The sequence below is a fragment of the Thalia democratica genome, chromosome 4 (genome assembly GCF_965202585.1).
Source record: "Thalia democratica chromosome 4, ktThaDemo2.hap1.1, whole genome shotgun sequence".
Taxonomy (NCBI): domain Eukaryota; kingdom Metazoa; phylum Chordata; class Thaliacea; order Salpida; family Salpidae; genus Thalia; species Thalia democratica.
This window is the reverse complement of record NC_139168.1, coordinates 55,104,703-55,121,914: the sequence shown is the minus strand read 5'-3', so window position 1 is coordinate 55,121,914 and position 17,212 is coordinate 55,104,703. Positions and strand designations below refer to the sequence as shown.

The 17,212-nt window shown below is 25.2% G+C and overlaps 1 protein-coding gene across 9 annotated transcripts in view; it reads right to left on the bottom strand.

The window, feature by feature from the left end:
* LOC145835169 (uncharacterized) overlaps nucleotides 1-17,212 on the bottom strand; it is an 89,894-nt gene that overhangs the window by 34,603 nt on the left and 38,079 nt on the right. For 4 of the 9 annotated variants that reach the window (XM_082942724.1, XM_082942723.1, XM_082942722.1 and 1 more), the window contains 7 exons: nucleotides 16,149-16,287; nucleotides 13,271-13,555; nucleotides 11,976-13,046; nucleotides 11,754-11,784; nucleotides 11,412-11,523; nucleotides 11,111-11,174; nucleotides 3,606-3,707 (listed from right to left, as the gene is read on the bottom strand). In XM_082942724.1, the coding sequence (XP_082798850.1) occupies nucleotides 3,606-3,707; nucleotides 11,111-11,174; nucleotides 11,412-11,523; nucleotides 11,754-11,784; nucleotides 11,976-13,046; nucleotides 13,271-13,555; nucleotides 16,149-16,287 (1,804 nt within the window). The remainder of the gene's footprint in view (nucleotides 1-3,605; nucleotides 3,708-11,110; nucleotides 11,175-11,411; nucleotides 11,524-11,753; nucleotides 11,785-11,975; nucleotides 13,047-13,270; nucleotides 13,556-16,148; nucleotides 16,288-17,212) is intronic. The other 5 variants (XM_082942729.1, XM_082942731.1, XM_082942727.1 and 2 more) reach the window with 4 other exon arrangements.

Here is a 17,212-nt window from a genome sequence, read left to right as displayed (position 1 = left end):
CATTAATTTTGATTTAAAAAATCTTTACCCTTCAACAGAAAAAAAAAACACCTCACCAAAGCTATTAAATTTGCAGAAAAATACACAACTTTCAACAAACAAAAAATAGACACCGTTATGCACACTTGCCAAACCATTATGTTTTTATGGCAACAGAATCTGGACCAAAAAAACAAATAATAATAACTTTGATATAGCTATGGGTTCATTCCAGGACGCCGAGGTCTGCGACTTAATAGGATTATAAATTATAAGCGAAATATCCCAAATCACAGGTCCATCAAATATAGGCTTATATAGAGATGATGGTCTTGCAATTATAAAACAATCCTCTGGAACCACCCTTGAAAAAATTTAAAAATCACTTATAAAAAAAGTGTCTTCAATAGGTTTTGAAATTACAATTGATATTGGCAACACTAGCACAGAATTTCTTGACGTCTCCCTGGACCTATCCCTAAACACCTACAGTCTCTACCGTAAACCTAATTCCAAAACTAACTACATCAACAACAATTCCAACCACCCTAAAAATATACGTAACAATATACCAAAAATGTTTGAAAAAAGATTATGCAAACTATCTAAAAATGAAGAAGTTTTTAATAACATCAAAAGCTTATACCAAAATGCATTAAACAAGAGTAATGTTAAATATAATTTAACCTACAAACAATTTAGTAGCACAAACATTAACAAAATTAGAAAAAGAAGTTGCATTTATTACAATCCCCTCTTTTGTAAATCTGTATAGACTAAGATTGGCGAACTTTTCTTGGGTTTAGTAGATAAACATTTTAACAAACACAGCATCTACCACAAAATAATTAACAGAAATTGTATAAAAATATCATACTGCTGCACACCAAATGTCATGGCCCTTATCAATTCACACAACAAAAAACTCATGAAAAAATCAGATAAAAACGAAAAACTTTGTAATTGTAGATCAAAAACAAACTTCCCCGTAGATAACAAGTGTTGCCTAAATAACGCCATATATCAAGCTAAAGTTTCCACATCCGTAAATGACCATAAAATTTATATTGGTTCAAGCAAAAGAACATTTAAGTCTAGATATAATGAACACAAAACCTTATTCCCAAAACCTTTTAAAAGCAAACCAAAATTGTACTAAACTTGCAAATCACCTATGGGATCTATACAGTAACCATATAAAATACTCAATTGAATGGAAAATAGTAGAACCAGTAAAATTTAACACAAACCATACTAACATGTGCACTTTATGTAACCTAGAAAGACTCCATATAGCCCTAGCAGACAAAAGAAAAACCTTAAACAAGAGAAACGAACTGATAACCCAATGCCCACATTACTTAAATGAATACTTATAGTTTATATCTCACATAGGTATAAACTTTATTAAGATATTTTATTACTTGTACATGCATTATAATAGTATTCCCATTCTCAGTCTTAAATTGTTAAAGCTTTTTTATGTTTTCTCGTTTCAAGTCTGTTTATTAGTAAAGTATATTTCATTAAGATATCAAATAAATTGTGCATGCTTTATAACATACCCATTTCCAGTTGTAAATTATTATTATGGTTTTTTTTAAGTTGAATTAGTATAATTTTTTGAGTTGGTTTGTTAGTATATTATACTCTCTTTGATTATCTCTCAACTAAATATATTTTATTTTTGTCTTAATTTTTAAATTCAATATCTGAAATCTTACCCTCATTCAATTTTTCACTTTTTTTTCACTAATTTTTCACTAACAATGTTTTCCACAAAAAGCAATTTTATTTTTTTCATCATAATATAACTGTGTTAACAACAACAACAACAATGCTTTCATAAATCTTTTTAATAAATACTCCCTGGTTTTATTTTAAACAATATTACATTATTAACTTATTATTAGAACTTTGTACGTAATAATATGTATCTACTACTCCATAACTTCTAACTCAGTAAAGATTTTATCTTTTTAAATCCATTAGAAATCAATACCCCACTGTGTACAATGTTTTAATTGTATTTGTTTATAGACTATAATCAAAGAGTTTTTAAAATAAATGTTGTTTAGCATCAATATAATTTTTAATTAATTTATTTTTTTTGTATAAAAACTTTACTCAAACCAATTTTTAATTATTTATCATTTCTACCATTATTATTTAACCACAGATTTACAATTTGAAAATCTGCTCTGCGGTGAAACTGAGTAATTGTTTATTCTCAAAAATAATAAATTATTAAACACTTAAAATGTCATACTTGAGAAGTTTTTGTAAGTTAAATGAATTTTAAATAGTGATCGATCGGATCCATAAATTTTACTACCTGGCTGGATACAATTATTATTTTATAACTAGGACCCAGCCGGATCCGGATCTGATTTTAAAATTAGTATCCGGCCGGATCCGAATAATGTTTTCAAGTTAGGATTCGGCCGGATCCGGGTTTCAAAAGACATTATTCGGTCGGATTCGGATACTGGATCCAGTAGATCACTAATTCTTAATGCTTCGGCCCGTCAAGAACTAATTTTTTCCGAATCCGATCCACCGATTAAAAACGTTACCCGCCCCCTATGCTAGACAAATATGAAGAAAATGTTCACAAGTAAAGTATCTACAACTATTTTTTAATACCATACATGACTATTTTATTTTCTACTATAAAAAAGTGATGACAAAAGGATGAAACCGTTAAACCTCAAATAAAGCATCCATGCAATTATGCGCATGTGAACTAGTAAGCAGGTAACCAAATAAAATCCATTACTAACAATAACCTCAAGTAAATTAAGCAATGCATTAGTCAAAAATACAAGTACAGACTTTTAATTTGAAGTTCTTAACAATACAACGTATAAAAATCCTTTAAAGTGTTTTGTAAAGTAAAAAATAAAAAATTATTAAGGAGCGGGACTTTTTGGATGTTTCCTAAACAAACGTTTTAGAAAAGCAAATATATCATGAGAGTCTCAAATAAGACTGTTTTTAGGTAAAACTAGACAAATTATCTCCAAAAATTTATTACCTGCTTTTATAAATACGGAAGAAATAGCATACCACATTATAATTGGAATCAAATTACCTTAGTTTAGATAAGTGATTCTTTTAAATCTTAAACGCTGTGCACTGTAAATTAATGAAGAAATGATGTATGCATGCATAAAGTTTTATTATATAAAATATTGCTATTAAACTTATTTTATCATGTTTAAACTGTGTTAGTTTATAAACAATATCCTTAGACTTGTTAGAAACTGGAAAAAAATAACTTTATAAAACAAATTCAGACATTAAACAATTATTTAGGAAATAGTTTTAGAACTTATTAAATCTACTTTTGTTGTTTTCTATTTAAAAACCACACTGCTATTTAGTATTCATTTTGATAATCCGGAAATTGTTAAACATAATCAACTTTTCAAAAGTTTTGTAAGAAATTTAAAAAATATAGTTACAAACAGAGTCGTTATTGATTATTTTAAAAAGCTACTAAGAAGTAGTATAAAAATTTAATTTAGATTTTTTTAAAATTAGATATATACTTCTTATAACTCTAACAGAGAATTTTCTTTTTAGATTTTTAGATTTCTTTTTTAGATTTAGAATTCTCTTACTGTTTTTTTCGCCCTCAGTATTAGCTAAAAGTTGACTTTCTTTAACTGAGTTTTGATTGTCATCAACACATGTAAAATATTCATTGCCTGTGATTGTAACTCCTACAAAATGATTAGTATTTTTTAGTTTTTAATCTATACGTTAGTTAATCTAAATCTAAATTACTTAAAGTAGTATATCGGATTATCTGCAGGACTCATATTTAGTTAATTTAAATTCGTCAAAACATTAGCACTTCGAAACAATTTTTCTTTGTTCGTGTATTACCTTTACTAGAGATGGTAAACTTTTTTAATCGTTAGTAAATCATTCTTATGTTAGTTTTCTAAGGATAGTAAATATCAAATTAATTTCCTTGGACTTGGCTGTCGTGGAAAAGACGTTAAAAGATAACCAAATGATGCGGAACTCGATAACCAAAAGGTTTTTTCGTACACCGGGTCTTTTGACCAGCTTTTTTGAGCGCTTTTTTGTCAACCAATAAACAATATGAAAAAAAAGTAAACAAATTAGTTTATGAATAAATAAAAATAAGTTTCTACAAACAAACTGATACTAACTAGTTAGTAATGGTTTTGGATAAGGTCGGAAAATTTAAGATGTTTTTCCGCCATCACAATTAGAACTAATCTGAACCGCATGGATAACTTTTAAGTTGATAGCCGCATGGATAACTTTTAAGTTGATAGTCGTTCTGTTTAGCACTAACAAACTGGTAAGAAGTCAAAACCTTTTTAAGTGTTAAGTATTGATATGAAGTTTGTTTGGCTGTAGATTTAATTTTTAATTCATTTGGTTCTTATTTTTTGTGCTTTGTTGTATTTTTAATTTTATTTGTTATACTATTATAATTTCCTATATTTTTTAAGTAGCTTTAACTTTAATTAGGTTAAATATACATTTATTTATTAATTATTTACCTAACTATACCGGTGTACGACTCGATAACCGAAAGGTTTTTTCGTACATTAGGTCCTTAGACCAAACTTTTTGAGCGCTTTTTTCATCGTTTAATAAACAATAGTATAGATTTAAAGTTTTAGATAAGTTTTACAAGTTTGTATATTTTCGATTGTTTTTTTACAAATTAGAGGAATCAATCATATCTAAAATTAGCTTTGTATATGCATAAATAACTTTAGAATTTATATATACCTAATTGTTTAAGTGCTATCTACTATTTATTATTATTTCAAAAAGTCAGTTTAAGCCATCAAAACCAGGTAATTAAATAAAACAGGAACAAGTTTATTTTGTGTCATTTATTGAAAATTGATCACTAACAAAAAATTCTTTGCATATATTTACATCATTACTTTTTTTTTATTATCATATAAATAGTTTTTACCCCACTATTTTAGTAGAGTCATTTACTTTTAAACATTGCCTTATGCGTGAAAAACTAAACTGTTAAAAAATCTAAAAGTAAAGCTATACTTTGTCATATTCTGGATAACTTTAGAAAATTTTTCTGTGTATACACAAAAAACTTTATAAAGTAAGTAGTTTAACAAAAACTATAAATTTCAGAAAAGTCTATGTCGAACAAGTATGGCCTATTTTGTACAAAATACTACCACAATTGACCTACCGACTAGAAAAATTGCTTAAAACTGTAGTAAAATAAGAAAACTTTTAAGTACTAATTGAGTTAGAAAAAAAAACATTAAATTTTGAAAAACTACATAAAAAAGTATTGGCTTTTCATAAAAAGAAGAAAGCAAAATAACTATGAATCAAACAACATGCTTGTATTTAACCAATCAAGGTCACATATCTCAATAAAAAGCAAAAGAAAGTTTACATTAGCATTTTACATTAAAAACTTTTGTATTTTTTTAATTATGTTAGTAGACTTATAAATATATGCAAACATACAATGTACATCAATTACTTTTTGTATAAGTACTAATACTCTGAGTTTAATTATGCTTAATGATTTACTTGTCTTTTCAGAAAATGTTTTGTACAAAATTTTGTGTTAAAAAAAATGAATATTGCAAATTTCAACTAACTAGATGCGGATACGGCCGAACCGAATCCATTTTTAAGATTAAGATCCGGCCGGACCAGACCCTAGACTCAGTAAGCATTTAAATATTAAGAAAAAGTTTTGATTATATCACTTTAATAATCATACCAAAGCTTTCGATAGACCAAGACCTGGTTTAGATCCCCTTGAAACTCGTTAACTATTCGTAACCGATAAAAACTGTAGTCGTAAATCTACAAAAAGATACTATGTTTTTCTACAAAGCTACTGTTTGTTGGTATGATCAGTTTTGTCAGGTTGTTTAATTGCCGTGCAACGTGAAATAAATTGTTGGCTAATAAGTCAGTTGACACGTTTGCTTGTAATAAAATCGTAATGAAATTTTGGCGAAAGTCATTAGAGCCAAAGCATAAAATTTCATGTGACGTGAGACAATTTTAAATTCGTTAACAACAAGTTTTGAGCTTGACTTATGACTTTCCTTAAGTTATGAAATTCCAGGTTTTGGCTCTGATGACTTTCGCTGATGTTATTACGATTTTTAACAAAAATTAAAAATCTTAAAAGTTCATTATATTTAATTACAAATATGCCAACAAAGTGCTTAAAGTATTGTTCTATTTATAACAACCAATTTGTTTTTTAAACTATTTTTGTTTTAAAAGCGTTATAAAGTTTAAAAAAAGCTTCAACATTACTTTAATGTTTTTAAAATTAAATTTTAGAGATGACTTAAATATTTCAATTAGACACTAAAATTTTCAATAATAACTATATTTCACAATTATATTAGTTTTGTTGTATTTGGTTTTTATTTTACTTTAAGTATTTATTTATTGAATTTAATAGAGTTTTGAAAACTATTTCTTTTGTTTCTTTATATTACTAGTGTTTTGTTTAAGTAGCTTAAGTTATAACTTAACAACAAACAGCAAAATTTATAAATTTTATTCTATAGTCATTTTAGAAGTACGAGTGAAAATCAAAATAGACACAAAACACTAATTTATATTAAGCCTGTTTTTGTTTTATAGTTTTTACCGATCTACCGATATATAGTTGATACTTAGTTACGCGAACCTGGATATTAACTGACTTAACGCGTTATAACAATATCGGTCACGGTTACTTAAATGTTTAGAATTGACTTAGCTAAGTTATTTAGCTAAGTCGATTTGTGAAACGCGAATTACCCTTAGACTATCATTTAAGCTTAACCTAATTAAGTAATAAGATTGTTAGAATGCATAGATACTTATATAAAGAAATCGAGTCTCTGAGCAATAAGGTGTATTAATGTTTAGAAACGACTAAACAAAATATAGCAAACTGTACAAATAACTACTGTAATTCAAAATTTCATAAAAAAAAACAATCGCCGTCGTACAAGTGTCCGACGGGAACACAACACTTGCAAGAAATAGACGTGTTATCAACTAAGACACTAAAAACTAACTCACCAAAACAAGCGCATAACTGAATTTAAGTTAAATAAATTTGAGAGAAAAGAAAGAAAGCCACTTTCGACGGCGAAAAACACTGTTGAAGTGTTACAAGTTTAAAAGATTTTAGAAAAACTATCATTAAATGCTTATTCATAATTTAAACTACTTCTAACGTTATTGTATTTTATATAAAAGTATGCAGTGATTTTAAATCTTCAAAAATAAATGAAATGGTTAACTATGAGTAATAACTCTAAACAAAAAAATCTATGTTGCTTCACACCCCCTATGGTTCCCTATGTGTTGCCACTTGTGTAAAACCATAACAATTTTCATTCAAAATAAATATAAGAAAATCACATTTTAATTCTAAACACAAGTTAAACGGACTTAAAATTTTCAATTTTGACAATATTGTTCACAATTCAGATGTTATTTGCAAACATTGTTGTTTTCGCTAGATAAAATAATATACTTAAAAAAATTTAATCAAACTTGTTATCATTTAATATAAAAGTATGCACTTGTTTTTGTTTGAAAAACTATATATTTTTAGTTTTTGTTTGAAATAAAAATCTTTTAAAGTTTTCAACATAACCTGAAAAAGATTAATCAAAAAAATGTACTCATATATCTTAATACAAAATTTATAACTTATTTGTTTAACACTTAGTCCTGGACGAGACGTTAAAAGGTATCCAAGAGGTGTGCAACTCGATAACCGAAAGATTCTTCGTGCACCAGGTTCTAGGACCAAATATTTTGAGTGTCGTTTTTTGTCGTTCAATAAACTAATTATAATAACTAACATCTTAAATTTTTTAAATTTTTGAGTGAAAAATAACATACTAAATTATCATTATAAAAAAAAATTAAACATTCAATTTTTAAACATGGAAACATATATTTTAGTAACAAAAAATGTGTTAAAGCTTTTATAAGTTTTGTAAACCACTAAAAACTAATATGAAACAACTGAGAAAATATATATCCTTAGAATATTTATAAAATATAAAACAAAACAGTTTTCTTAGTTAAAATTTTTTTTGTAAAAATTAAAGAATAAAAATACAATTATATTTGAATACAAGTTGTAACACATTTTAAGTTATACAATTTTGTAAAAAAGTGATTTACCCCTTTTTGACCTTTAAGTGTCACTTTAATTTTAACTTTTACCTAAGCCAACTAAAACTAGATCTAATACTCTTAAATTAGCTCGGAGGGTTTAAATATGTTTAGGTACATTATAAACGTTTCAACTAAATTAACAACGCATTTAAAAACTGTATATAAGCAAGTATAAAATTTCTAATACAAATTTATAATAAAAAATAAAATTCTGAAATACCATATAAAAAAAACTAAAGTTTATAAATCTTATTTCAAAAAAGTTCAAACTATTAAATTTTTCATTTTGTCTTTCATATTGCAAGCAATTTATTTTGTTATTTATTTTTATGGTATAATATGTTCAAATAAGGGTTTATTTATTAAAGTTTTCGTGATAAAACTTTAAAAAATGAAATCATCACAGTTTGTAATGTTTTCTTTTTTGTATGTGTGTCAATCACAGGGCTTCATTTTTTAAACATTTAGTTTAGAAAGTTTATTTGACTTAAATCAGAAGCTGATGGTTTTTATTAGATTTACTTCAAAAGTCAAGTTGTTAAACATATTGCTTTTGTCTTTGTTTACTCTTTGATGACACAAAGATGGTTTTAAGTTGCAAAAAGTATACATTAGGAGTGAGTTTTTCTTTAATAGTATAACAACCTTTCTGACTTTGCACTTTTTTTTTCTCTCTCACATTTAAGAAGCTATAGCTTTCTTCAGACATTTTTTACAATACATTGGATTTTGATGACCTAGTCTAAATTGAGTTAAATGTATATATTTAAATATACTTCTTTGTAAAATTTTTGAGCCTCTAAAAGTACTAAAGAGTTTTTTATTAGTCTAAGTTATCTCTTAAGAGTACAAAACTAACTGTAAATGAATAATAAAAGGTAATTTTTAAACTAAAGAATTTTAAAAAATGTACGTTATTTTTTGCGAAATATATACGATGATGCAAATTAGCGAAAACGTATCAAGCTACGTGCCTGACTAGTAGTAACGAAATTTAGTTGTATTAAAATATTTAATTTTTAAAAATCTCGTATTGAATTTTTTATAGTAAATAATACTATTTCTTTAATTAAAACAGTTTTGAAAAATATATATAGTAAAATGTTTTATTTTAATTTTAAGTCGAAGCTTTAAACCTAGGTCTCCTAAATAAAATGAATTTCATAATAGCCTTCTTGGCAATTCGAAAATTAATCGCTGCCTTTTGTAAGATTCTCCCCCGTACTAGTTTTTACCCCCTAATAGCCAAAATCACTTCAATGGGCGAGATTGCATCTAGAAAAACCCAGTTTTAAACTTATAATCAAGTTAATCAAGATTGTTTTTCTTAAACGATAACTGAACCGGATGATTATGTCCTTTTTTGTTATTGAAGACATTAAATTATAATACAATTCTGTTACGGCTTTAAGACATCATCAGATCCGACTCTTGCATTGAAAAAAACCCAGAATGAAAAGCTGGTCACCTTTGAGTAATTTTTTTAAAAGAAACTTTTTACTGTAAGATTCACGACAATCATTTTAAAATAAGGGGAAATTTGAGTCATTTCTCTTGACTCAAAAGTTTCAAAAAACAATAATTTCTTTGTTCGTTATTTAGTTATTTGTCTTGACTATAAAAGATTGCTCAATTTACTGAAATGTAAAGAGCTTATTTAAATAAAGATGTGCGAGTTATATATTTAATTCACACATCTTTATTTGTTCTTTATTTAAAAATATATATTTTACAAAATTTGTAGCTAAATTGTACATCAAAAATAAAATATGCTTTTTTTTTCGAGTTTAAGTTTATAGTTGATGCTAGAGCCCATAGAAAAAGTTGAATATTTTGACTTTTTATATTCCTAGGAACATATCTCGAAAAATACATACATTTAACTAATTTAAAAAATATTCATCAGTGAGTTAATTTTATTCGTTAGTGTCTTTGTTTTTTATATAAAACAAATTCAAAAAATAGTTTTTTTATGAAAATCTAAATTCACTGAGTAATAAAGGTATTTTTTTTTTAATTAAAAATGAAAACAAAATTCTCATCTTAATCTTTTATAAAATTGTGTAGTAAGAACTAAAAAAGATTGAAAATATTGTATTAACAATGAAACTTAAAAGTTTGTTTTGAAAAAATTCATGATATAATAAACTTACTTTTCAAGTTTATTTACTATTTCATTTTAGATACATTTTATCACTTGATAAGGGCATATACTTTTTTCTGTCGAAAACGTTTGTCTAAAACAAAAATTGAAAATTAAAAGAATATGTAAAATTTCTGCTTGTATTTTTTTTTTTGCAAATGGTATCTTACTAATAAACACATTTTTAGTTATGTTTGCTATTAGTTTAATTTAACATATCTTGCATCACTGTGTTTTTTTATTTTTCTAATGTTTTGTATTCTGAACAAAACTATTTTTTCATGCAGATTTTATGAATTTGGCTGATAGCGAGTCTATAGTTTTTATAATTATATCTCTGTTAGTTTTTTTGCGTTATCTCGTGTATAATAAAATTCAATTACCTTTTATTAATGTAAAGTTAAAAAATAAATACAACAATTTTCTTGTAATATATATGTGAGTTTCATTTTTCAACAGTTATTATTTTTAGTTTTTGATTTCATAGTAGCAAATTTATAAACTATAAAGTAATATACAAACGTGTAGATAAATTATACATTTCCGATCTAATCCTTATCAAAAACACTCGAATCTATTCAGGATCTTTTTTTAATAACTAATTGCAAACTAAACTTTTAACGTTAGATTTTTTTCAACAACAAGGTTTTTTTAAACTTTACTTATAGCAACAACTTGTAGTGAATTATCTTTTTTAAGTATGAAATTAACTACTTAAATTGAAACTATTTTCAAAAATATTATTTGATTTTGCTTTAAAAAAATTATTCAAAAAGTTAAAGTGAAACATACTTTGTGTTCCAAAAACAAAGTCTTCAACATTTTGGAAATCTACTTTTTCCCGATCAAATACTTCCTGTAAAAAAATAATAGTATTTATGTGTTTAAAATTATAGTCACTCTATGTTTTTCGCTTCTTTTTAAGCTAGTTTTTAAGCATTCTAAAAATTTGTATTTTTTATTTAATATTACAAATATAATATAACAAAAGTTTTATATTCAAAATCAAACTGTTTAACTTTTTTGTATTTTTTTCTTAGTTTTTCAAATTCAACTGTGAAGTTTAAAAATACAACTCTGTTTTATAACTTACACTTTGTTGATGTAACTGCTGATTGGATTGTGTTTGATTTTGTAAGTTTTTCAAATCAGTTTTTATTTTTTGTTCTGGGCAAGATGTAACACTAAATGACACTGCATGAGTTCTTAATAATATACCATCAACTTAAAAATTTACAATATAATCATAATAATTTTTTTTAATGGAGCTGTTATTTCAGTTTTAATTATTTACATCACTATACAAATTCATCAAACTGTTTTTACATATCTCAGCAGACTTTTTTTTTAAATGATTTTTAATGATGAGTAATTAAAAGATAATAAAATAAAATAATCAGTGCTAGTTTATATTAGTACATATAATACAACATACTTTTTTTTTGATAAACTATCTTCAGGTTGATCTGTAAAATATAAAACGCCGAGTTACTATGGTCAAACTTAGAGTTTACTCTTCTTTAAGTTCTTATATTGACCGCTTTAATTAAAGACTTTATAAACTCCAATTGAATATATACTAAAATTTTACAAAGTGCTTAGTCTTTAATTAATGTAAATAGTTCTAAACCAAAAGAAATGTTTTTTTATAGTATACCTGCAACAAGTTTGCACAGACTGATTTCGTCAAGAGTTTTTTGTTGGTTTCCATCTTCTAATACTTGTGAACAACTTTCAGCGGCACTTGTAACATCAGGTACATTTTTATGATTTTCCGTTTGCACTATATTTTCTGAATTGTCATTAATACTGTCTCTTAGTGATTGCTGTTGTGTTATATGCTTTTTAAAATATTTGTCACTACTTGTACCTGTTTTAAAAGTTAGTTGCTCATGTGTTTGAACTTTAACATTTTCTGAACTTTCAGTAACTGAACTAATTTTCTCCTCTTTCGATTCTACTTGAGAAGGTACAAAGGGTTCAGAAAATGGGTTAAGAGAAACTTCATTTTCTTTTTCTTTTTTTTTGAGACAGTCTGAATCACTTTGAAAAACATCGTTTGTTTGAAGATTTGAATCTTTTGAATTTATCTGCCTTTCAACTGCGGACTGATTACTTTCTGAAATATTTGATTTTTTTTTTTCAACTTCGTTTTTATGATTTTCTTCAAATTTTTTCAATTTTTTAGTTTCCTCTTTACCAATTTTTTCTATACAGTCTTGATAATTTTTGACATTTATGTTCATGGACTTAACTCTAGTTTCGTCAAAACTACCTCTCTTAGTTTTCTCTAATTCAGAGGACGTTCTAATAAAAGTATTACTAGTTTTTTCATTGTGTTCGGTACTTTTAGTTTCTGTTTTTTCTTTATTATCTAATACATTTACTTTGGATTTAATATCAGCTTTTTTATCTTCATTCCCTTTATTAAATTTTACTTCGACTGTTTTAGTAGTAGTTGTTTTTTCCTTTTGACTTTTTTTATTATTGTGGATCGATACCGTAGAGGTAGTTTTTGAAGCTGCTAAATTTAGTTTCTTATTGCTTGACATCTTATTTTTAAAAATTAAATTTGATGGCTGAATACTTTTTTTTACCGAAGTTTTACTGTCACTAAGTGACCTTGTTGCTCCTAAAGACCTTAATTGATTTTTTTTAATGGTTTTTGTTGCTGAAGTTCTTGCTGACGATGGACGATTGGTCAAAGTTGGGTTTTTAGTTGGTTTTTCTGAAAAAAATTACCTTAAAGTAAAAATTAATTCCTCAATAAAATGTACCAACATTTTTTGAGTTTATTTTTTTAACAAATTCAAATAACAAATTAATTACATCTCTACTAAAAATTATTTATAAAAAAATATGTATGCGATATCAGATAAGATCATTAGTTTTAAGTTTAGCCGTAGTTTTAAACACTACAAAAAAGCACTTTTGACTTAAAAAGTTACAAACTTGTAACAATTGCACTATTTGGTCTCCTAGCTGCAAAAAAAGTAGGCTTGGTTTTATTAGCTCCACCAAATATTTTAGTGTTTTTTTCTAAAGATGATTTAGTACTTTCTTTAGCCGTAGGATTCTTGGTTCTTGTAGTTGCTAAACCAGAATTAATAACAGTTGAGCCCGCTACATGCCTTTTATCTTGTCTACTTGATCTTATTGAAGAAATTGTATTGTTCTTATTTACATTAACTACTGCTGTTTTTCTAACTGATGATGCTTGAGGCTTTGTTTGTGCAGCTGTATTTTCAATAAAATTTTACTTTTAAGTCATTTAAACTTTAATATACTTTTCATGTAGTTAAACTAAACTTTTTAAAGGAAAAGTTATTTAATGCATGTTCTAATACTTAATTTATAATCAACAAAACTTTTCCTTTAAAAACAGTATAGTACTTAAACTTATTTAGTTTGCATTAAAAATAACAACCTTAAAATTACATTAACGATAAAATCAAAAGGTTTAATTTAAAAAAAAAAGTGAACACTGAACCGTAACTTAGTACGTTTAGAAAACATTTAAAAGGTAAATGCTGTTTAAGATTTTTAATTTAATATATATATTCTTAGTTTTAAATCTTTCGTAAGCTAAATAACTTTGAATTAATATAAGTTTAATAAAGAAAGAATACTGTTTAGTTTGTTATTATTAAGTTAAAATTAGGACGATAATTAACAGAATACTATAATTAAACTTTTAAGTTTTTTATTCAATGAGTAACATTAAGTTTTATTTTTACCCACTTCTTTTTTTTATACTTGATAGTTATAATCAAAATAAAATACTCAAAGAGTTTATTTCAACTACAGTGTTTCAACTTTGCAGTATTATCAAGCAATAAAACCCTGTAATAAAGATATGAAGATTATTTGACTAGACAATTATAACGATAAATTTAATAAATTACAAACAGTATTTAGATACTAATAACTAAAGTCAATCATGAATAAGAATGTTTTATACAATGATAACAGATGTAATTTAAAAATATTATAGATTATAACTCAAAAATATATTTAACTTATTATTTTTGTTTAAAAATGTTTCAAACTATATACAATATTTAAAAAGACAGGCTTATTTTTTGCTGCATTTATATATTGTCTATTGAACTATAAAAAAAGCGCTACGAAAGTTTAGTCTAAGGATTTGGTGTACAAATATAAAGGGTAAATAAAAAAATTATCAAACAGCAACTAAATTATACCAAAGTTAAATAAACTATCAAAAGTCTAAACTTAATAAATTATTAATTCAAATTATTTTTTAAAGTGTACTAGTAATGAAATATTTATACATAATGATATAAGCATTACAAATTTACAAAAATAAATCAAAACAAAAGTATATCTGTAAATGTTAAATTGTAACCTTCGTTAAAAATACTTTTATGTAAAATATGTAGGTCTAAATTTTATCCCGTAATATAAAATATGCAAAATTGCATTCATAAGAGTATAATAATTAAATTTAATAATTACACTCCTAAATTTGACTCGTTTTACAAAACATTTTCGTCAAAAAACATCAATCTATATAAAACTAATTCTAAGCTGCTTATAGTATACTTGTAATTAATTGCAGCAGTTACTTGCATTATTCATCGTTTAAACTCGGAATATCAAAAAAAAATATTTAGAGCTTGCTGCGGTTGTTTGCAGCTATACAAGATTGACCATGTATGGAAGCGAACTCTTAAAGCACCCAAACGAGCCAATGAGAAACTGATGAACATTTTATTAAAACTTAACAAATAAATTTTGATGTTTGCAGAGTGTGTTTTTGTGTAGCTGAGGGAAGGAACTACTGAAATTTGAACTACTGAAATAGCCTATTTGAACATTTTAGTGAATAATTGTAAGTATTTTAATAATATTCAAGCTTGTGTTTAATTACTTAGATATTTGAGCTAAATTAACATTTTTAATAATTTATTAAGCCTTTTATAGTTTATTGCTCACTAAAAGTTTTTGTTTAATTTTTAGTTGATTGTTTTAAGTCTTTTGAAATAGATTTTAATATTTTCCAGTTTTTTACTTCTTTTATAGTTTACTACACCAAGCTTGGTTTATTATTAAGTTAGCACTTTTGCCAAGTTATTTATAAAAAAACTTTAAAGTAGTTTATACTTCTAAGTAAAAACAAATTATACAGTAACCTTCCTTTATTGTACCAACATATGTTTCTGTGTTTTAACGAATCAACACACTTCAACTGGGTTTTTAATGAAGAGAAAGTTAAGTTGAAGTGTGTTGATTCGTTAACACACAGAAACATATGTTGGTACAATGAAGGAAGATTACTGTATAATTTGTTTTTATTTTTATTCCAGTGAACTTGTTTCACTAGGACCTTCTGTTAGCAAACGATTAAATCTATGTTTTGAACAGTTATTTCTGAAGTAGAGATTTTGTAATATTGTTGTGTGGTTGTTTTGTAGAATAAATACATCAGCCTAACTGTCTTGTCTAATTTATATAAAATAGTCTCAAAAAGAATCTAGTATTTATTAGATAGTAATAAAATAAGGTAAGATTTAATTATGACCAGTAGTACCAATAAATTAAGTGTACCACAATCCTGACATTATATACAAAATAAAATACAATAATTAGCACTAAACTTAACTGCCTACCATTAACAACAATCCATGCAACATTCTGCGACCTAATTTTGTCCTCATTAGAAATAGTTATGCAGACAAAGTCCAGAGAACTATTGTTTGAGTCAAACCAATTATACTTAAGTACTTAAACTAGTCACAAAAATAAAAAATAAAATTATAACTTAGTTTAGTTTAATTTGAGCACAAAAAATTTAAAATAAACGTACTTTTCTTTGGTTTTTTATTCAAATCATCAATTTTTACCTTGTTCTTTTTTTCTTTTTGCTCAAGCTTTTCTTGTGTTATTTCTGAGTGTCGAATAAATTCAACATTCTCTAATTCACTCAAAGTTTTCAGAACATTTTCCTGCAAAGTTATAACTTTTAAAGGAAAGCTGTGATTTGTGAATTCATAAAATACACTTTTGTTGTAATTAGAAATAATTTTTAATTAATAATCTGTTTTAAACACTTATCAAATGAATATTTTTTAACGTAGTAAGATATATTTTTTCTTTAAGCTTTAAAGTATATGTAAAACATTTAACTCCTATAAATTATAAAAGTATATTTTTAACCAATTACAAATTAAGATAAATTTGAAACAAAAATAGAATTTGTTAATTACAAAAACTTTGTCACAATTTGGTCTTGTTATTTTCAACTTTTTATAAACTTTAGTTGAACATATTTTTCAGAGAATACAATTACATTAGCAGCCATAATTAGAGCTTTTATTTTCTCTACTTTTTAAAGAATAGAAAATATAACGAAGTTTTGATTTAAGTTTATTGTTAATGATTTACTTGTTAAAAAACTTAACGTACTTAATGAATAATTTAAAACAACTTTAATTCAAAATATTTTTATATAGAACAGATAATATAACAGCATTTAAATTTAAGTTTAAATTTTACTTGTTGAAAAACTTAACGTACTTTATGAATAATTTAACGATCTTTAAATTTCTTACCTAAAATAGTATTTATTTTTAAACACAGGTAAGATTTTCTGTTTATTGATAAGATATGCTTTTACAGTTTTCTTACACAAAATATTCAGAAGAAGTTTATTTTAAGTTAACATGTTTAGTTAAAACTTTTAGCTAAACATTTTTAACTAATATATTTTCTATTGTTTTTCTAAGTATTTAATTTTTTAAATAAATATACTCCATAAAAAAATAAAAATAGTTAAACTAAAAAAAAGTGTTTAAATAAGTTTAAGACCACCACATTATTTTATTGTTATAAGCCACTTTAGTTTTGCGTTGTTTTATCTAGAATTTTTAA